This window comes from Sylvia atricapilla, chromosome 16, assembly GCF_009819655.1.
Source record: "Sylvia atricapilla isolate bSylAtr1 chromosome 16, bSylAtr1.pri, whole genome shotgun sequence".
NCBI classification, from domain to species: Eukaryota; Metazoa; Chordata; class Aves; order Passeriformes; family Sylviidae; genus Sylvia; species Sylvia atricapilla.
This window is the reverse complement of record NC_089155.1, coordinates 8,673,051-8,694,980: the sequence shown is the minus strand read 5'-3', so window position 1 is coordinate 8,694,980 and position 21,930 is coordinate 8,673,051. Positions and strand designations below refer to the sequence as shown.

The following is a 21,930-nucleotide window of genomic DNA, read 5'->3' as shown; positions in this document are numbered from 1 at the left end:
CAGGAAAGTGACCAGGACTACGTGGATACTCCAGGATTTGCTGTAGAAATCAGTCACCTTTCCTGAATTTGGGAATTATTAACAGAGGTTACGAAGAACGCCAGAATTTGCACATGGATGGGGAACTGGGTGTTTACAGAATGGCACTCAAATCTGTCTGAGCCTCTCAGCTGCTATCAGAACAATCAGAACTGCAAGCCTTGTGTTAAATAATTATCAGTGATTAGGATATAAAGCAATCAATGGCTTTTACAAGAAACTTCCACTTCTGTTTAATCTATTTAGGCTTTCACAGACTCATGTATTACTATGTTAACTAAGCAGATAATTAGCTACAAGAGGCGGTTTACTGCAGTTCCATGGAAATTACTGGGTTTGTTTCATTGAAGAATCCTTTGTGTTCCCAACCCTGTGCTCAGCAGTGATGCTGATGGTTCTGCCCAGAAAGTGGCAGCCACACAATCACTACCAACAATGACACCGAGAGTAAAGGTGCTTTTACAGAGATAAGGTGTTGAAGTTCCTCCCAGTGTTTCCTGAGGAAGGGAGAACATGAAAGACATCCTAAACACATCCTAAAAATATCCCATAAGTCAAGTTTCCAATATAGAAGAGCCAGGACATTTATCATAAAGATGCTCATTCCCCACATTTATCTGCACATCATCAGAGTCAGCTCTGCAGGTTCTCCAGTCCTGCCAAACCACCCCAGTCCTGGCAGGAAGGGAAAGCTGCCTTGCTGAGATGGAAATGAAGTTTTCCAGACCCACTGTCATCAGCTCCCCAAGTCAGGAATGTCCCTGTCCCACATAAGTCCCCAAGTGGCTTTAATAAATGACAGCCTTCATCCCAGAAACCCTTACATGGACAGCTGAGCCCTGCCAGCCCTGTGAGGCAGATGAGGGAGGCTCAGGGCTGGAGGTTTTCCAAGTCCTGGCTATTTTGGGCCTTACCAGCTTAAGACATCAAGATTTGATTGTTCAAAGAGTGAAGAAGAAGGAAAATATGCTGAGCATAGAGATACGAGGAAATGAAGTGATGGGATCATGGCTGAAACAGTGGAGAGCAAGCAGCTGCAGGGATCCTCCCTCTGCAGAACAGGCTGTGGTTCCCTGCTGCACTGCCACACCACGCATATTGAAGACTCAGGAACACTAGATTTTAATTAAGAAATTACCACAGGCATTCCTGAACCTGGTTTTTTAAGATTTCAGCTGCCACAAACAGATTTTCAAAAGGGCTCCCTCTGCGTCAGCTGGGGCAGGAACCTGACCGTAATCCAGGAGCCAGTGTACCAAGCTGGTCTGATCTCACTTTTTCTGTCCATGTCAGCTGGTGGGAATGCTATGCCTGAAAGGCCACGCCAGGGCAGGGGGGATCTGCTGGTGCCTCATTCCTGGTGGAAACATTTCAAATACCACCTGGCATCCCTTTAGCTCTTTCCAGGAAGGGCAGGAACAAGGAATACCTCCAAAATATGGTTTTGGTCCTGAACACATGTTCAAGTAGGAAGATTACATAAGAAGATGCTGAATTCATCAATGTTAGATAATGTGAGCTATTATTTATTAGCAGTGGGATGAAGATTAGGGTCGGATTCTACCCAAAGCAGCTGAGTCTATTCTTGGGCATTCCTGGCAGCATGACTCTCTTAAGCTGATGCATAATTCCTTTGCACCATCTATCCAACATACTGCCTACATCAAAGGAAGAAAACTTTCCCTCCTCCTGAAGTGTGTTCTGACTCTGATTCAGAGAAAGTGAAATAAACACTTTAATATTGGGTCTTATGTAGCTTAAGTGTCAGTTTTCCACTTTTTTAAGAGCATGATCATTAAAGTTTTTAGAATACAGACAGATTCTTTCACCAAAAAAATACTGATTTCTCTTTAAAGAGCACAGGAAAGAATCCTGGTATCCCTACAGGGTGAGAGCAACAAGAATACAAATACTCAAGTGGGAACCAGATGCTGAAGCACTGGGAAGTTCAGGGAAAGCAGGATTTTAAACACTCAAGGTTGCTACTATCACAAGACTTAGGATGCTTCCATCAAAAGATGCTGGAATATTTCTAAAAGGAAATATATTTGAAATACCTTCCCCCTCTCATTTTTCTGCCAATGAAGAGACTTCTAAAATTAGAACATTAAATTCTTGGTCACCTCTAGAAGGTTTAATAAGGATTAAATACAACAGTGAAAGAGGTCAGAAAGAGATTCTACCTGGCACATGCAGAATGTGTGGGTGTGCATTTAATGGCTGCATATAAGATTATCACACACAGAGGAAATGAGTAATCCCTTCTTCAACCCAAAACACACGACGGAGACCACAAACACAGCAGCATTTCCAAGAACTCATTTGCTCAGTAAACCTTTCCCCAACAAATGTATAAAATTCCTTCTCAAAACGTGTCCACTAATAGACTAAGAGAGCTACACCCTGCCCTACTCCAGCCTTCCTCCTGCAGGAGCAAGAGAGGAACTGAGCAGGCACCAAAAGAAGCACAACGAGGAAAGGAAACAAAACTTGCCAAGCTGGCCATGCTTACACTGCCCAATTAGCAACCAGGTCTGTGAACAACTGGGTCACCTTCAGTTCATGCCAGCGATGTGTTCAGATCCCAGATCCTGCCCCGTGCCCTCAGCTACGTTTCTCCAGCAGTACTCATTCATTATGTGCCCTGCATAATGCAGAAAGAAGAATAACCCATGGATAATTGGATTGCAATCCATTAGCTGCCAGCCAGAGGGGAACTTCTTTCCATGGATTTCTTCTACTCATGCCCACACGTTTCCAAGTTTATTGTTTTAAATGTCACACTGCAGAACAAATGGCTGCGGAGGTTAAAGACCTATTGAAATTTTCGGAGTGTATGTTCCACAGCTGTTCCCTTCCTTGGGCTGCTGGCTGGAAGAACTGCCTGAATCCCAGCGGTAACCAGCAGATCACATCTGGATAATCGTGTTCCAATTGAACAGACACCAGCCAAACTACGTTTGCAGTTCTACACCATGAATTTTTATGGCTTATCTGTAACCGTGTAGTTGTCCCTGCCATCCCATTCTCTGCTCAGGATAAAGAGAGCAGACTCCATTACCAAAGACAAATAGTCTACTGCTAAAACCAGACTTTGGGCCAGATCCTCAGCTGTACCCAGCTGGGATTGGGAAGGGAGGAGGGAAATGGTGACCCAAAAGGAGCCAGTAACAGCTCATCAATCCTGGAGCTGGTTTGATGCCAATCCCAGCATCGCTCAGAGAAGGCGATGGGCGGCTCCGAGTGCTGCGAGCTGGCTGCAGCCCCAGGGGCCAGCTGCCAATGGTGAAGCACAGCCTGTGCCAGCTAGGAGACTTCCCCACTCTTCCAAAATCCTTAGAGAGGGTGGCATGGAGTCACGGAGGTCAGAAAGTCCCAAACTCCCAACTTCAAAGCAAACTCCATCTGGAAACTGCAGCTGTTCTTCAAGGGAACCGAGCTGGAGCCTGGGATCGGTGTTTGGAGCTGCAGGCACAGACTCAGTCCTGTTCACACCAAAGATTAACTGTGGAAAATATCCCAATCCCACAATTTCTGCTCAGAATAACTCCGTGATCAAGACTATTCTTGCTATAATTCCAAATGTTTAGTCTGACACAAGGGTTCTCCCAGGAGAAACACTAACATACCAAAAAAGCTGGAGGAGTCAGGGCTTGGTTAAGAAGCATTCCTTGATCTTCCACAATTCAAAAAAAGTTTATTATTCTAATGCTATTTATAACGGATATAAATGGGATGCTGACTGGGAAATGCATTTGCACACATTAGATCTTCAAGATAGCCAGACAGTCAGGATTCTTACTTGCCACACAAAGGCCCATGATCTGCCAACAGAGAGCACTCACCAGGCTCATCTGCCTTTATGTCTATGAGGATTTCTGATTTCCAATGTGCGGTTTGCTTATAATTATGCAGACAATAGTAAAAGAGGATCAAATGGATAAATCACCCTAAAAAATACTGGTTTGTGAGAAGTCACCTTCCTTTGCAATATTGCGATTTTTATATTTCACACCTACACTATTTCTCTAACTGTTTTAAAAGCCAGTTTCTCATTCAAGGTGGTGCAGAGAATGAAGTGTTCTGCTGCCAGAGGGAGCTTGGAACCACACCATTCCAGAACTGGGGAAGAGTTGGTGACACAGCGAACTTCCTTCCCTCTGCACTCGAAGGATCTCTGGCAGAAACACACTCAGGCTCCACTGTGACAGCAAATGTTGCCTCATTTCAGAGAACAGGAATTAAGCATCAATGATATCAGAAATACCTCAGTTCAGCCAATGGAACACAACTTTTCCTCAATAAAATCTAGGTTTAAACAAGGAGGAGCAAGTTACGTTGCTAAAATCAGTGTCAGGGTATTTTAACTATTTTAATATTTCAAGATGCAGGGGAATAAGGGGGACAAAAAGACTGGTCAGAGTGTGAGAAGTCAGATGCTGCAAGTTACTGTAAGAGCACATAAGCACTGCCCTGTGAGCAAATACTGAGCAGGTCACACTGAGAAGGATCATTCCAGCACCAGCCCAGGCAGTGAGAAAGCTTTGGCAGCTGTTGCAAGTGTAGATCTTATCCTGTGGGCCACCAATGCAAGAACCTCCGTGGTCTCCACCCACCAAAGCAAACCTGGATGGCAGCAGTCCAATGCCAGCATCCTGGCCACAGCATGTTCCTCTGGCTGCCAGCAGAGAAAATGCAGTAGCAATATTAGTGAGATGTTCATGGGAGAAATGCTGGCATGGATATGCCAGCTGAGATAAAATTGAGTTCGTTGTAAGCAAAGGGAAAAGCTGCTGCTCAAACTCACGTTGGAAAAGTTTTGCAACTGGCAGCAGTTGAAGGAGGATGAGTATTTTTGACTCAAAAATGAAGGAAGATTCATTTTTGACAAGTCTTTCCAACTACTTACAGAAAAAGGGTCATCCAAGACAAGATGAAAGTAGCACGAAGGGAAGGATTTTGTCACATGTCACTGCACCTTAAACACACCTTTAAATTCAGGATTAGTTTAGAATCACAGGGAAGTACTCTTCTGCACCTATCAGTAAGAGTTCTTTAGGAGTCTCCAAGCACTCAATGTCCTTTTCTTCCACGTTTCCTGTTTGAATGGACCCAACCACCAGCTCTCTCACCTTCTTATTTCTCAAGGAATCTGTGAGTTACCACAGTTGTTACCTTCCAAATAAGCCTTAATTTTGGTTTGAACAGTTGAAGTAGAAAGTGGAAAAGCAGTACTGAAATGGTGTTGTATATATAAGGAAAGTGTTCATGTCACTGAAGACAAAAGCCTGAGCTGCTCTATTTCCTCTCTCCCCTACACCCATATACAAATCCTTTCCATAAGCTCAGTTTAACATTTTTGACCTTTGATTCCCCAAAACTGTCTTCCAGTGCTAGTCCTGGAATTACTCTCATTAAACTTTTCAATTCCCTTGATTGTCCCATTAGCAATTAACTGATGCCAAAAGAAGCAGTTTCTGTTTTGTGTTTTAAAACACAAAACAGTTCTTGAGGCAGATAATTCTGCAGGGAAAAAAGAGAATAAAATATGCCTTTGGCCTTGATTTTCATTTTTTCCCCCCTTCTTTCTAAAGACCACGCAGGTAAGAAAGGCAGGAAAATGAAGTGGTTACTCACAGAATGTTTGTCTGGGGCGGGATCTCGGGGATGGTTTCCAACATCAGATGCATGCATCTCACTGTAGTCCTGAAGCACAGGCAGCGGCTGGGGCAGGAGCAGGAGAAACCAGGCAGGAGGAGAAAATATAAAAACCCTCCAAGAGCCGAAGGTTTGATCAGCATGGTGTTTGCTGGAGCGTATTTGCCTCAAATCTGAGCTGCAGGGAGCTGACAAAAAAAGTTTCCCAGCCCCGAGGTCCAGGAGGAGGGGACTCATCAGCATGTGTTTGCAATTAAATTAAGGCAGTTTGACAGTCCAACCGCCCACCCTCTCTGCCATTCTGCACATCACTGGAGATCACACTGTCCCCACCCCTCGCTAATTGTGGCGCTGAAATACAAACTCTTCATTTTGGTCTACTTTCGCCTTGTTGCTTCTTTTAAACAGCCAAGTTAACTCCTCACCTTCTCCTCAGGCATCTGTCTGAAAGCAGAGTGCACCTCCATGGACAGCAACCAAAAAACCGACCCTGTGCTTCCAGGGCTGAGCTGGGATGCAAAAGACCCAGGGCCAAGGTTTTTATGTCAATTATTTTTGCCCTAGCACACTCTGCAAACTAAAGTGAGAGTCTTATCTAACAGCCTATCAAATGTATTGTGCTGTAAGACTTTCAGGAAAGAAGCTGTATCTTATTACATGCTAAAACATCAAGCAAAAATACGCCTCTAACCATTGAGTGGGCATGGGATGAACATTTAAGGGATTTTAAAAGGGAGATCACTAACAGAGATAAATAACCTACAAACAAAGTCAAAACCCCACCCTGGAATCTGTGAAGTTTCTTAGGCAGAGTAAAAGCTGGTTCATTTCAAAGGTCTTTTGACCAAGTATAATTTCTTTCAACAAGGATGTGATTTGGAAAAATGTCAGGGTTTTTGAGAAATTCGAGGCAACTGAGAGGTGAAGAGAGAAAAAAAAAACCATGAAATCAACTGAGTTTGAACTGTAGGAAACTCAGTCCTCTATTTGTTTCTCCCTACTGGATGATAAAATTAAGATGCAGAAAGCAAGATTTGTTTCCAGCTGAATTAATAGAATATAGAGGTTCTTGAGGAATTTCCACCATGGCATCATCCCACATAACCTGGCAGGTCAAATGAAAGCTTCCCATCAACCTGCACATCTGCTTTGTACTGTACACTACAAATCATTAATGTGGCAAAGAAGACAAGAGTGATATTTAAACCTTCCCGGTTCAGATTCTCTTTTTCAGGAGACCTAAAATTTCATGCCATGGAAGGTAAAACGTGTATTCTTTTGTCCAGCTATAAAACAGAATTACACTGCAGGCTTTCTGCACTCAGCCCTCAGGCAATCAGCTGTTTGTTTGCCCTGCCACCACTTGGAAACCCGAGCAAGTTCACTGAACTCATGTTTTTGGGCAGAGTGTCCTCTAGCGGCCACCAACCCAACTCAGGCCAACCTTGCTCACAAAAACGGGTCGTAAAAAGCTAAATTATCATCTTCAGCTTTCATACAACAACTGGCAGCTGAAATCAGAGGGCTCTGGTGAATAGGACAGGTTTTATTTCCACTGAGGCATTAAATGCATTAGAAGCACGTCCTCCATGTCCATCAGGGAACACATGGCACGTGAAAATCTTCCTGGCTGAAGCTGTGTCCTTCCAGCCTCACTGCTCCCCACACCAACTCCTTCCAAAGCACGCCGGATTCTGCTGGGACAGGGCAGCACAGCTGGTATGGGGCTGTTCTGCAAAGCTGGGAAAATGAACAAAACCCCTCTCTCCAAACCATGCATCAGTTATTTTGGAGCCACCATCTCCCCTGGCACATCTGGTCACTTTGCAAATGAGTGTTTTGCTTTCAGCCTCTTTGGTGCATAAATTCTGAGCTCTAAACCAACCCTCTGCAACAATAACAAAAAAAATCCCTTTTTATTTGTATTGCAAAGAGGAGAGCTGGGCCGGGCCTGTCCCATTTCTGTGTGACGAGTCCTGTCTGTGGAGTTGCATTTTGGAGTCTGGCTGTGCTGGGAGGGAGTAGCTTCAGGATGGATTGAGGGGGATTTGCCCATTGCTTTGTAGGAATGGGACCTGGAGTCAAGTCAGCAGATTTAACAGAGCACAGGGAACCATTTTAGTGTAAGAAGGCAAGTTCTGCAACCCACACATTTTATGAGAAGCTGATCTTCACAGCTCTCCTGCCTTGCCCATCTCCCCTGATGATAAATGGGATGTTAGTGAGGTTTAAGGAACACCAGCAATCACAGGGCCCTTAATCTCATATGAATTTGTCTTACTTTCCATCAACATGACAAATTCTTTAAAAAAGAATGTGCATGTCTGAGCAAACTTATCTCCTGAAAACCAGGAACGGTGTCAACCCCTGTGTCCCATGCTCCAGCATATCCAGCCTCTGCTACACAGGCTTTTCACACCTGTAGAAAGCAAGAAAATTGGGGAGGGTCCCTCAGGTGTGGGTTTTTTTTCCCTTCACCTTTTTTTTTTTAATTTTTAACTCTCCTATCCCTTTTTCTTCAGCAAAAAGATTTCCCTCAGGGGACCTGCCCGCTCTCTGCACCCCAGGGAACGGTGATGTTCTATGTCTTACAATGAAGTGATCATAAACATCATCTGACAAATTTAATTTCCTCAATACCATTTGTATGACACATCCACAGCTTTCCAAAGCAGAAAAGAGATTTTCTTTCAGCACACATCACGTGAAGGAAAACATTAACGTTGAACTAATCTCCTGTTATAGCTGGGAAAAGGACATTTATCATACACACAGATGACAGGAAGAAACACACAGACAGGCAATTATCCTATGGAATAAAGGTTAACAGACTCATTTAATTAGCAGCAGCTGTATTTGCTATTATGATCAGATTCCTACCACAGCTGAAACCAAAATATTGTTCTCAATACTGGAGAAATGAAAGCCTTGAACACCCGCTCTTAAAACTCCGCATTAATTAAACACTCAGACAGAGCCCAGGGGGACAGGAGGAGAGCTGCAGTTCAGAAAATGCACAGAACAAACTCCTGACACGTTTGGTTTAGCCAACTCCTTGAAGTACAGAAATGGATTAAATCACCTTTTGATATCTGTTCTTTACAGGTCAAACAGCCAGGGAACTAAGTTCATTCTTTAACCACTCTGACAAATTAAATCTACATCAGTCCTGTGTGTGCTGATCCCAAAATTCATCCTGCACAACTGCATTTCTTCAAGGTTTGGAACTCATCATCTGGGCAGGTTTGAGAGATCACATTCTGAGGAGTTCATCCAAAACTATGCACCTGCACCATATTGTTAAGCATTTTTTTCTGCTGCTTTTGTGTCTTGACCTCCAATTATGGAAATAAGCACTCACCTACAAAGTATTCTAATCACAACATGTTGCAAAGCCATGTTAAGAAAGCTAAAAAGCCTTTACTGCATCTATTGATACAGAAACACTTACTAAGAAAGTTTAAATTGCATAACACTTCTGCATGCCTCAGGCCAACTGATCTCCAGCTCATATACGAAGATTTTTCAGCTTACACACTCATGACTAAAGCAGCTTGAAGTTCAGTTCTCTTTGCAAATTTGCTGCAGGATCAAAACCTAGAACGAGTCACATACAAAAAGTGACAACTACTGAGAACACAAAAGGAAACAAAAGCAGATACAATTCCTGGACAGCTCACAGATCCATACAAACCCAGCTCTGCCTCAATCCCTCTGTTAGAAATGCCTACAAAACTATAGTGCAAGTGCTTGTGCACAGGGAAAATGCATTGACAATTCCCCTTTATGTACAGGCTATAAGCAATACTATTTCACAGTTATACATAAAATTTCAATCTGTTTAGAACTATGGGGTTTTTTTGGACAAGGGGACAATTTGACAACCTAGAACATAAATTTCCTGTATATATATATACATATATATATTTATTCAACCTTATCCAGGAAAAAATAGCAGTATTTATGCATCTTATAGAAAGCTACAAACTAGCAAATGTAATAAAAAAGGCAAATCTGGTGAAAAATCTGATAAAATACCTTTTACAACTGGGACTGGAAAGGGGATAAAAACCAAGCAAGGGATAAATGAAAGATAATCCTCCCTCAAATGGTCAGCTTTAACAGAATCTCTGCAAGGCTTACTAACAGGAACCCAAAGTTTAATGTAATTTTTAAAGGAACTTCTTTAAAAGTGTTGTGATTAAACTGCAGGATGACCTGGTAGCCAAAAGCAGGAGGCACCCTGGACTATGGAGGGGTGTGGAAATTGTGCCACAAACCAGAAAGGCACATACCTGGCATGACACCCATTAAGCAGAATTTTCCAGTAAATAAGAGACCACAGCCTGCAGGGAAGCACTGAGAATAATTACACACAGATTCTATTAACCCTCTATTTACCACCACATTCAGGAATTGCATTTGTAGGAAGAAATTCATGGGGGTTGCCAGAATCCAACGATGGGGACGTGCACCTTTACAGGAAATCATCAGCTCAGTGGTCACAGAACTGCCCCACTGCAAATAAAGAAATCAAAATCCAAGGGAGCAAGATAACTTGGGGTACCATTTAGACCAGAAGTGGAGACAGAGGGAAAACCCAGCCTCTGACTGTGTTACGTGCCAGCAGCCACATGATACAGGATTATCAGACAATATTCCCAAAGAGACACAAAAATCCTGTTAAGCAAGGAAAAGTTCTCCACTTCAGGCTTAGACATAGAAGTTATTCATTTATTTTCAAAGCCACACAGAACTTTGAAACTATTTTTCATGAAGCAAGTCGTGCAACTCATGACCATTTGGCAATACAGTCTTCACTCATCCCTCCTCAGAAAATGAGGAGACAACATACATTAAAAAACCCAAAAGATACCAAAGTGATACCAATTTAAGTGCTCCTGATGGGGCAATGCCTTAACACAGCTTCATTACCTGCTGAGAGAGAGCTTTTCATGCCCCCCAGCTTCAGGACTATTTCACATCAACATAAACTCCAGGGTTTCTTTCCAGCCTTTACCAGTTTAGGCACATTTTCCAAACAGGCTGAACCAAGTAAACCTCTCCTAAACACAGTATTTTATCATCCACAGACACTGTGAACTCCCCATTCCTGGAACTGCTCAAGGCCAGGCTGGATGGGGCTGGGAGCAACCCAGCCCATGGCAGGGGCTCGAACAAGATGGTCTTTAACGTCCCTTCCAACCCAAACCGTTCTCTGATCCTACGATTCCATGGCAACTCCTTCCATCACCATGACAGAGTTTTGGGAATAAAAATTACAGCTCACATCCACAGAACTGCAGAGTGACAAGTTCCTCCATATGAACCTGTTAAAATTTCTACTTTGTTGCTGCAGGAATAAACTCACCTACCAAGCTGAGCAGTTTCATTCCTCTGTGGAACACTTGTGAACAATTTGTACTCTGGCCACCTCACCACAGCAGGGGCACACACAAGAACACCTGAGAACTGCATCAGTTTGGCTCTCCAGACTTCTCTCAGCTTCTGCAGACCCTCCACAAAACTCTGTCTGGCCGATTTACTGCTCAGGCTGGTGCTCTGCACCTCGCTCTGCTCAGCCCAGATGATCTGAGTTATCTCATACCACAGCAAAATTCATGGATACTGCTTTCAGCTTGCACAAACTCACGGCTCTGTAGCTCTTCTCTACCCTCCTCCCCACTCAGAATTACTCTGTAAACGCTTCCAGAGGTAACAGTCCCATCCCTGACTACCCTTGCATCCTAACACCTTTGCAATTCCTACCTTGCCTCCACTGATTTAAAAAGAACCACAAAAACCCAACAACTCGTTCTCTAGAAGGTGTTTCCCATTAACAAACCCAATATTCTGTAAAACACTTTTTACTGAAAAATTATATATAATTTACAAGCAAAACAGACCAATCAAAGGGGAGCTGATGCTTTCCTTCTCATCAAAACCTGGATGCCACAAGGGTAATGCCAAAAATTCTTTCCTTTCTGTAAAAGTTGTGCTTTTCAGATTCTGGAAGAAACATGATTTGCCAGGTCAGGTTTTAACTAATAATCTCCATCCTCCATTAAACACACACCATGGCAAATACATGGCAGGTTTAGTGGGAGAGAGCACAGACAGGAAAGGTCTCTGGGGAACCGCTTAGGAGTTTTTCCCAACTGATATCAGGTAGAGCAGCCATGAGATTTTTAGGGGTATCTCCTGCAGTTAGTTTCGAGGGAATTAAATCCTCCTTTCCATAAGCAGCTGAGCACTTCACCAACTTGCTTCCTAAGGAATCCCTGCTGTAGGATAAAACTATAGCACACAACTGAGAAGAAAGAAGGAACTCAAAAAAGCTATAATGTCAAAGTTTACAGCAGCCACATTCCCCAGCCAGCCTACTGCCTCGGGTGTCACGTTGGCAGGCAAGCAAGTGGGACATGTTTGTCAAGCCCTAAGGAATACTTTATTCTCTGCCTACTTCCCACCTCCTAGCAGAAGGAAAAACTACTTCTCCCTGTAATAAAGCAAGTAATACTTCAAGGGATCGGGTAAAGGCAGACTCAAGACCTTTTCTCTCAAAAAGTTCACGGGGGGGTCTGGCTTTAGTTCCGAGGGTTTGGTGTCCTCCTCCTCGGGCCTGTCGTCCTCCATGTCCTCGCTGTTGTTGTTGTCGTCCGAGGGGCTGGAGATGCGGCTGGCGAACACCTCCTTGTCCAGGAACACGATGGTTTCCATGCGCCGGCGCCGCACCCGCCTCCGCTTGAACCTGGGCGGGCTCTTGAGCCCGTTGCCAGCCTTGCTCAAGGCCTCCTGGTGGATGATCTTCTTGATGGTGCCTCGGATGGCGATGCGCGCCAGGTCCTGCAGGCTGCGGACGGCCACGGGGGCTGCAAACAAACCAGAGCCGTCAGCAGGGACGGAGAAACGCCCCCAGAAGGGCTCCCGGGAAAAGTTCTGTTTGCTCAGACTAAATCAGGCCATTTGAATTCCCTGCTGGGATGGCACAAACAGCTCCATTCAGCTCCTGTCAGCTCGGATAAACTGTGTTGCGACTTTCCAAACAAAATTTAATTGCGCGTTTCTCTCATTAAAAAATCTCCTGCCTCGATTTCAAGTTTTCCATTATTCTACGATGCACATCTTAAAGACTGTATGAATACAGACCTAGTGATGGGAGCTATGACTGTTTAATGGCTTAGAATAAGGTGTTTTCCTGTGCTAGATAACTAGACCTGAAGTCTGTTTAATTCTTCCATAAAATGATTTTTCTATTGTACAGTTTCTTCAGCTTTGCCAAGTTCTGCACTTCTAAAACGCAAGTACTATTTCTGCTCTTCAAAAACTGCTTCTGACTTAGTGGGTGAAGACAGGCTGGAAACCATTTTGTAGAAGCAATTATAGAAACACTACAGTAAGTTACTGCATTAAAATGCCTCCCACAATAGTGGCCTGGAAGACTATTCTGTCTTCTGCACTTATTTGTTGCCAGCCTAGAAATGCAGTAAAAACTTTTTAAAAATGTATAGATGCACACAGATCCACTAACTAAAACGAATTAAAACTGACACAAAAAGTCCCTGTCCTCTGCCAACAAGTGAGCTTTCCTGGGACCTGAATAAAAGAAGCAGAAAATAACTACATGTAATTTATGTGCAGGTCTCACCACAAAACGAGAACATGCTGAAACATGCACTTATTAGACTTTCTAGCATGCTGTGGACTGTTTTCTGAGCTCCTCTCTGTCATGCAGACACCTTTCCAGGTTAAGACCAAAGCCTGACTAATCTCTTTATGAAAGTACCTCTGTCTTCATGTGTTCTTAAGAGGCCTCTTGACACTGAAGTCTTAATCTAAAGATTGGGGCCACTGATACGACTTGCATTTCAAACACCTAAGCAAGAACTGCATAACTTGCATCCCCTCAAGCATTCCAGGTTCAGGATAATTCTGGATTGCTGGGGAGGAGAGTCCTTGGGTAGAAACATTTGTTCACAGGTACTGCTTGTGTATTTTCCTCTCCTTATGGCACAGTGCCTGAGAACCGTGACAGGAATCAATCACTCAGGACTGAAACAGAATGTGCAAAAACAAGGATAAAACACCCTGCAAAGTTCAGATACAACTTCACAAGAAATTGTTTAGAATGATGGCCCAGTGGAAGGTGTCCCTGCCCACAGCAGGGGTATTGGAATTAGATGATCTTTAGGGTCCCTTCCAACCCAGGCCATTCTGTGAGTCTGTGATTTAGAATCTGTTTCATTCAACTCCAACGCTTCCACAAGACAGCAAACTGTTCAATAAAGGAAGGACTTGGAGTCATTTTCCTTGAAAGGACTGCCAGGGATGTTATAGATGACAGCCAAGCAGCAGAAGGAACTCCCCCGTGCTCAGGAATGTCTGTACTCACGCAAGTGAACGAGCCTCGATTTTCCCGAATCTGCATGGTTTGGCTGAATCAAAGGAGCAAAAGAAACAGCAAGAATCTTCTTTGTCTCCCAGGCAGAAGGACCAGTCCGAGTTATCTTAGTCAACTGAAGCAAAACAAACAGATTATTATCCATTGTGGGAACTTACAGTGAGATTTTTGAACACAAAAGTGAACAAATGACTTTTCTACCTGGACAAATTGAAGTACTGGAAGCTGCAACAGTAAATGGTCATAAGGAGAAACAACGCTGGCTTTTTGGAAAAAACAATTGGGAACTCCTTGTAGGATTAGCCCTAAGTAATTTCATCTATTGGAACAGAGCATGAGCACTGGTAATTGGGTCACTCTGCTTGCACAGATCTTCCTCCAGGCTGGACCAGAGCAGCTGTGTCTGACCTCTGGGAAAACTCCTGAGTCACCATGAACACTCGCCCCTGAAAAGGTCTGCAGATCAAATCTCCTACCCCAGCCAACTGCACAGCCTCTTACTGGGAAGAAACCCTGCACCCTGCTCCTCTCACGTTCCCTGACAGAGGTAAAAGGTCAGGCATTTGACCCACTTTTTACTAAAAATAATCCACTGACACTTGTGAATAGAGACATCCTGCACGCTCTTTCAAGAGCCAGTCAGGGTACAAAAAGTAGTGTTTTGCCATTAAGCACAACACTAAATTATATAATTAAACAAAGCTTTGCTCACATTTTCTGCAGTGTGGAAATAAAACTGCAATTAACAACAGATTACAATATATGGAAGGCTGCAGAACCACAAATTTCTTAAATATTAGGAATGTGCAGAGTTCAGTTTTCAGTCATATGAAAACCGGTGCACTTAATCCTTTGTTCAGCCTGCTACAAGAGCAAGATAAAGGAACAGCAACTGACTTAACCAGGATCAGAATTAAGAATAACTGAAATATAAGTAAAAGGGCACTCCACCTTCTCTTCTAGAGGCATGACAAGAATTCCCCCAACTTTCAACAGGTTCTTCATGTAGTCCTCGTGCTCCTTCTGGACTCCAGCTCCACAGTAAACACGGTCATACTGAGTGCAGTCTGGAGAAATCTCTAAACAATTTCCTATGACAAAGGATGGCTCACAAAATTCAAACCTGAAAGTGAAAAAGACTTGTGTTAGACAAGAATATGACAATTTATCAAATTAATTGTTTTCACAATCCTGGAAAAACTGAACTGTGAGAAACACTTGAAAAAACCCCACAGTTTTACAGGATTACTCCTCCAAAGCCCATCTATTCTAAATATTATTATAACCACAGCTAGAAGTCTCAAAACCACAGCACAATGAGGTCAGAATTCATGGATTAAAATCTCCAAAGGATAAGGATGCATAATTTCATACTTGAGCTGCAGGTAACTCTTCAGAACAAGCTATTTTTAGTCACCTGATGCTGATTCAGATGTAACATGCAAATACAAATATTAGACCTAAGCTTCCAAATGTCAAAGTCTTTTAAGGACTGCACCTGGGTTTATTTTTGCATTTTCAAAAGCTTTTAACTGGTTCTCAGATGCGGGGAATTACCACCTGATGCTACAGAAGTAAGCTGTGCTGAAACCAATTGAAGTTTTGCCATCAGCTTCAAAAGAAGTGTGATTTCACCCTTCATAAAAAAGACTTTTTGCCTACAGTATTTCTGACTCGGTTTAAAAGAAAAATGAGTGATTCTCTGATGCCTCTGGTTTTCTTAGAAGCTCCAAAACTCCCTAAGTTTTAAGTCCTCTGTCTAAAGGCTGATTTTGGTAGAAGTTATTCAACACATCCATTCTTTTACTGGTATCTTGAGTGGCAGCTCAACATAGCACCTATTTTATTCCTAAATGCTTCCTGGAGCTTTCTGGGTTTGCAAAGAGTGCTGGACATTCAGAGCAGCCAGAGAACAGTTCCTGCACACGCTGTTCCAGGAGCACAACCCAGCAGACATCACTCAGCAAAGCAAATTTTCCAGGCATGTTTTTCTTAATTCAGCTTGCTTGTTGCTCCACAGCTATTATTTGTCTAGAGGCAGAAGAAAGTCTTCCTTAAAACATCTCCTCAAACAATAGCAATGTGACTGAAAAAAACCCTGTTGAGCACCATCCATGCCAGAAACTTTCAGTCTTCTGCCAATATGCAGAAAATACAACCCCCTCCTCAGCAGCTTCCCAGGGCAGCAGGAACAGCAAAAGGCTGAGCAGCCTAAAATCCTGCATGTCATGATTTTAATTTTCTTCCTCCCAGGAGAGGAGGATATCAGGTATTCACAGATGCTTTGCTTCCCCGTTTGAACAAACTGTGAAACAGATCCAAAAATGTGACAGCCACAACTTTTATTGCTGAGGTTACCATTAGCAATGGTTATCTAGCTGGGAAGTTATTACTTGTGACAGTAGCAGAATGGAGGGTCTAAGGAAGAACATAAATCAAATCCCAGGCAGTTTTAGTACCAACTTAATCATCATAAAACTACCTTCATATTTTAAAATGCCATTTTTCCTTCTTCTCAGATAAAACATATTAGGCCACCACAAAAACCAGCTCATAATTTCATCACCACGCAGGCTCTCAGATCACAAGCACAACCAAGCATTGTTACTTGCAAGTTTTAAGCTGTTACTGCAAGTGCATTTAAAAATAAAACTTCCTCAGCTCCCTCTAAGCCCTGCAACATCAGCACTGCTATTAAAAACACTGCAAACATTTCTGAAACTTCCCCACCACACACACAGGCTTCGAAGGTCACACACTGCAGCTCAGCAAGCCTAAGGAGCCTGAATCCTCAGATTACCCTGAATCCAGAGGGGCCACATGGGAGCAAGAACTGCCCTGAGTAAAGCCAAAAGCACAAAATTAATCCCAACAGGCATTTTGCACTCTTACTTGTCAAAGCTGTCGCTTGTTTTAATGAAAAAGTCCAATTTCTGCTTCGCGTACTCGATCACGTCTGAGTGAAGCTCCACACCGTGGTTAACCCCAAAAGGACCTGCAAGTGCAGAACACCAGGGAATGGCACCAGCAACAACAGGAAATCCAGCAGCATTAATACACTTTGGGTTCCTTCCTCCAGCAGATTGTTCCACGAGCGGCAGAGCCGGTGTTTGTGTAGGGTCAGCTCTCTCACTGCTACAATGGGATTTGCAACCCTGTACCTGCAATTTCTGGTAGCAAATGAGCCTCTTGTGCACAATTGATTCTGGATCATTTGCTCTTAACTATGGAGGAAACTTCTCTATAGGAGGGAAACACTGATGCCATTGCTGTGAAAGTGACCACCTGGAAAAAAATCCCAATGGCCTGCATGTTTTAGCACATTCATGTTATTTTTATATCCCCTTGCTGATATGCTAAAAATCTCTGCAATTAACCAGGAACAGTTATCATACACTGTACCCCAATTAACAGCAGAAACTAACTGGAAAATACAAAAGATGTTCAGCACTCATGCTTTTTATAAAGAACTGACAGAGAAACTTTTGCAAAAAGAATATAAAAAGCCCTGGAGTTACATATTGGTATTGTAAGCAATGTCAACAAAACTAGGAGAAAATCAAAAATGGGAAATGAGATTTTACCATGAGAATAAATATCCCAGCAGTCAAAATTCTGGACACTTCCCCAAAATTTAAATAAGTACCCTATAGCCACCTGCTATCTATCCTGGCAGCACAACTCTGACTGAAACACAGCAGGGGGAATTTATATTGTCCAATTACACTTGGATGATTTGCTTTGTGCCACTGTAGATGTGGTCACAAAATCAGTTTTGCTGCACTAAAGTGTTTTCCAGAGAATATTCCCATCTGTGTGTTGGGGAGTTAAGAGTCAAAAGTGGATCTCAAACTGAGAAGTTCAGACAGGACTGTGAACACAAACCAGGCATGGAGTAGGTATAATCACAGCTTTTTGTGGACTTGCTCAGTCCCAGTTTCAACTCTGTACTCCTGATCCTGACCCCAGGTCTTGCTTAAGGGGAAACAAACCCAGGTTTGTGTCCAGACCTGCAGGAATCCACTATAGCCACCTCTACAACTACATTGCTGCCTGTTCTGATCTGCGATGGAAATCTGGATCCCATCCACTTCCAGTGAGAAGGTTGTGAGAATCCTGATAAATTGCCGAGCTGGATTAATGCATTCTTTACTTTCCCAGCTACTTCTTTAGCTCCATTAGTGCAGGAATGCCTCATCCCTGATTTCAAAACCTGTTTTCAAAGCTCTAACACAAACTGAAGAGATATTTACCCAGGATGAGTCCAACCATGGAACTGAGATAACCAGTGCCACTGCCAAGGTTCAGAAAGGACAGCCCTGGTTGCAGGTCCAAAGCTTCCATCACCTCTGAGTAAATGCACGGTGCTGAGAGGTGAATATTCCCATGCTTCCATGCCAAGTCCTTGTAGGCATTGTCTTTGAACTCCTCCAGGTAGTAATCTGCCCGATCAATGGCTCGGAATGCCTGTTCCACCAGCTCTGTCCTGATGTACTGAGCCTCCTTCAGGTTATCAATTAACTCGTCGTTATCTTCTCCCGCACTCACCGCGCCTCCCATCTTCAGTAGCCTCCTGAAAACACTGAAAATGAAATAACAACAAAGCAAGGTGAGGTACAGAACATCCACTCCAGCATTAAATTATGCAGCTGTAGACAGAGCACTTTGAGACAGGTCTTTACCTACTCCAAGGGCCACAAGCTCCAGAAAAAACCTCACCCCAGCACTCCCGTCCCCCATCCCAACAATGGAAAACAAACTGCAGCAGATCTGGCATCCAGTACCTGACACCAGTGGGGGACAAAATCACAATAGGCAATTTCAATGTGCAAGGCCTGTCTTCAAACCCTCCCATCGTTTTACCAGCACATCAGCTGAACCCTTTTATATAAAGGATTATTCCAGCTCCTGCGCTTAGGGGTCATTTTTCACTGCAAGCCCGAACAGCAGGGCAAGTTTGGGCTGTCTGTCAGAGCTCCTGTCACACGCAAACTTTCCACCTCTAACAGCACCAATGGCAACTGAAGAGACTAAGACACAGGCAGAAAATCCAGAAGAATCTCAAACTGCATTTCCTTTGAACGTGCATCAGGATGTTGATTGCACAGAGGTTCAAAATACCCAACAAAACTCTGACCCGTCAACCTTGCTTACTTTGGCAAATGCACTTTAGCAAATGCACTTTCACACAGCTCATCCCCAGAGCCTGAGCCACCACCATTAGTAAAGCACTTAATGACACAGACAGCAGCTCCAGAGAGAATTCCCAATGCAGCCTACAGGTTTTAAAGGAAAACGTATAGGGGAAACAAATCCACTCAAAATTAACCTGGCTTCTTCTCCCCTTCTCGCATCTTAAGGGAAAAAAAATCCCATCCAGAAAGCACAGCACAATTTTTAAGACGTGTTTATTTACAATGCCTATCCCTGCTCACAGTAATAACCACGAAGCAGCAGTTTTGGAGTTCATTCCTGGGATCAGAAGATCTGCCTACAGCGAAATTGTTGGGGTTTATTTGTTACATTCAGCCAGAGCAAATTATACACTTCCATCCTCTCAGGAAACAAAGCAAAGCTACAGGACTCCAAGGAGATTTCACAGTTGTTCAAATAACACACCGTTCTGATTACCTGTAGAGGCACACAAAACAGGATATACTTAGGCAGGGAACTCGAGCCAGTTCTTAATCCATTCATGTCCCAAACACATCAATCCAGTTCAAGACCATTAATAACACTGGAAATAAAACACCACCACTCCACTTTCTACAGTTACTCCCTCATTTTCTCTACAAAAAATGATTGTGTTTTATTACTTCACAGTGGGAACACATCAGGTTGAAGGTTCAGGTGGGTTAATCTACCAATTATTTTTCCCCCTCCTCTTACACACAAAAAACCTCACTGCATTTGCAACACAGGGCTGCTTGTATCTTTGGTGTTTTATTTAACATTCCACATTAAAATACTCTCTTCACCAAAGAGCTTTGATTCCCTTGACTTTCTTTTATATATTTTTTTATTCTTAGGCTTCTTTCATTCTTTCACTTTTTTGCTATTAAAAAAAACCCCAAATCTACATTTTTAGATTTAAAGCATGACTAGGAAATTGTGCCTTTAACAGTGCTCCACTTTGGATCCCCAACAAATTCCTGCTGATGTACGCAAGCCCCACTGGGACAACTGGTCTGACCTGGTTTTAGCTCAGCTCCATGGATAACTAGTGCTCTTCCATGCTCCACACCATGAAAACAACAACAAACACAGCTGGCTGAGACGTTTTCACAATGGGAATATCCGAGCTGTGACAGGTGCCAGTCACTTCCGAAATCGTCACTTTCACTGCACATAAACTTACTCCCAGTAAAATGCATGTTTTGTAGGCAGAACTTAAAACTCTGGCAATTCAGACTGCTCTCTTCATGTGATTCCACGCTTTCGCTAAACTTGGTGGAAAACGGGAACCAAGTAGGTCTTATTTTTATTAAACTTTTCAAAATAAAACTCTCTCCCCCCGCAGCAAAACCCCGGGAGCATTTTCCTCACTTCTAAGGCAAAACACGGATCTCCCCAAATCTGAGCAGGGGCAAAGTCCACACGCAGAAATTCGGACCGCTGCCCAACACAGAAACATCAAAGGTGGCTTTACGTGTTGAAACATCCCCTCGTTGCCATCTTCCCCTCGGAGAAAAACAAACCAGAAGACGAACCAAGCGCCCAGCCCGACGGCTGGCACAAGGCGCTGTCCCTGGAGCGGCTCCTGCCCAGGCACACCATCACGGCCCGCCGCTCGGGCAGGGCTCCGAACAATGCACAAGACTCAAAACCGCGGCTGCTCAGCCCCAGCACGTCTCCAGGGCAATCGCTGCCCCGACACGGCGCTGGGAGCAGTAAAAGGGAGGTTACTCCGTGATTTAAGATAAAAGCGCTACCTCAGCGGATGGCTCGGCTCCGTTCGGCTCGCCTCGGCTGCGTTCGGCTCGGCTCGGCTGCGTTCGGCTCGCTTCGGCTCCGTTAGGTTCGCCTCAGCTCCGTGAGGTTCGGTCTGTTTCGGTTCGCCTCGTCTCTGTTCTGTTCTGTTCTGTTCGGTTCGGTTCGGCTCGGCTCGGCTCCGTTCGGCTCAGTTCGGCTCCGTTCGGCTCCGTTCGGCTCCGTTCGGCTCCGTTCGGCTCGGGTTCGCTCGGGTCAGCTCGGCTCGGCTCAGGCGAGGCCGGCGCGCTCGGGCTGTAAACACTGCCCAGCTGAGCGCCGGCCGCGGCAATGCGCAAGCGCGGAGCGAACCACCGCGGCGGGCGGGGGGAGAAGGAGCACACCACTACCGCCCGGCGGGGGGCGCACGGTGGCCCGTACCACGCGGAGCCGGCGCGGGGGACGGGGCTGTACCGGGAGAGGGGAGTCCTGGGGATGGAGACGGCTGGAATTGCCTCCGTCAGATACAGGGAAAACTTCCAGCAGCTTCTCCCAGAAGCCACCCCGCTACCAAAGGCTTGCCAGGCACTCTCAGTATGGCGTACCAAGGCCAGACACAGGCTGTGACTCTCGTTTTTCCCATCTCAGCGCTCCTGGGAACATCGCCCCACCGCAGCATGGATGCCTTCCCCCATTCCCGGAGTCTCTGCCCTTCCCAAAAATTCTTGTTCCCAGCACGAGGCATCATCTCCACACCCGTTCCTCCAGCTCATGGCCCAGTTGTCCCAGTTGTCCCAGTTGTCCCAGTCCTGATGCAAGCGATGGCGCTGTGGCAGCGCCGTGTCCCGGCTCCTGGCGGGATCAGGACATCCCGGGATGCGGAGGGATGCGGAGAGCGAGGCACGGGGAGGTGGCGGTGAGCT

The 21,930-nt window shown here is 44.4% G+C and overlaps 2 protein-coding genes across 4 annotated transcripts in view; both read right to left on the bottom strand.

Annotated features, from left to right (window-relative positions):
* LOC136368549 (peroxidasin homolog) overlaps positions 1-6,152 on the bottom strand; it is a 44,063-nt gene extending 37,911 nt beyond the window's left edge. The window contains exon 1 of the mRNA XM_066330835.1: positions 5,677-6,152. Coding sequence (XP_066186932.1) covers positions 5,677-5,840 — 164 coding nt within the window. The 5' untranslated portion in view covers positions 5,841-6,152. The remainder of the gene's footprint in view (positions 1-5,676) is intronic.
* A 2,156-nt stretch (positions 6,153-8,308) lies between these two features.
* PCMTD2 (protein-L-isoaspartate (D-aspartate) O-methyltransferase domain containing 2) lies at positions 8,309-21,180 on the bottom strand. 3 transcript variants are annotated; one of them, XM_066330833.1, is made up of 8 exons: positions 21,031-21,180; positions 18,352-18,680; positions 16,991-17,093; positions 15,050-15,221; positions 14,090-14,213; positions 12,250-12,569; positions 10,099-10,215; positions 8,309-9,294 (listed from the first exon to the last, which is right to left on the bottom strand). In XM_066330833.1, the coding sequence occupies exons 2-8, from the start codon at positions 18,656-18,658 to the stop codon at positions 9,259-9,261; spliced, it is 1,179 nt and encodes a 392-aa protein (XP_066186930.1). In that variant the 5' UTR covers positions 18,659-18,680; positions 21,031-21,180; the 3' UTR covers positions 8,309-9,258. The 3 variants fall into 3 exon arrangements, with proteins under 3 accessions (XP_066186930.1, XP_066186929.1, XP_066186931.1); XM_066330832.1 differs by having other exon boundaries at positions 8,309-10,215; XM_066330834.1 differs by lacking the exon at positions 10,099-10,215.
* Positions 21,181-21,930: the final 750 nt, after the last annotated feature.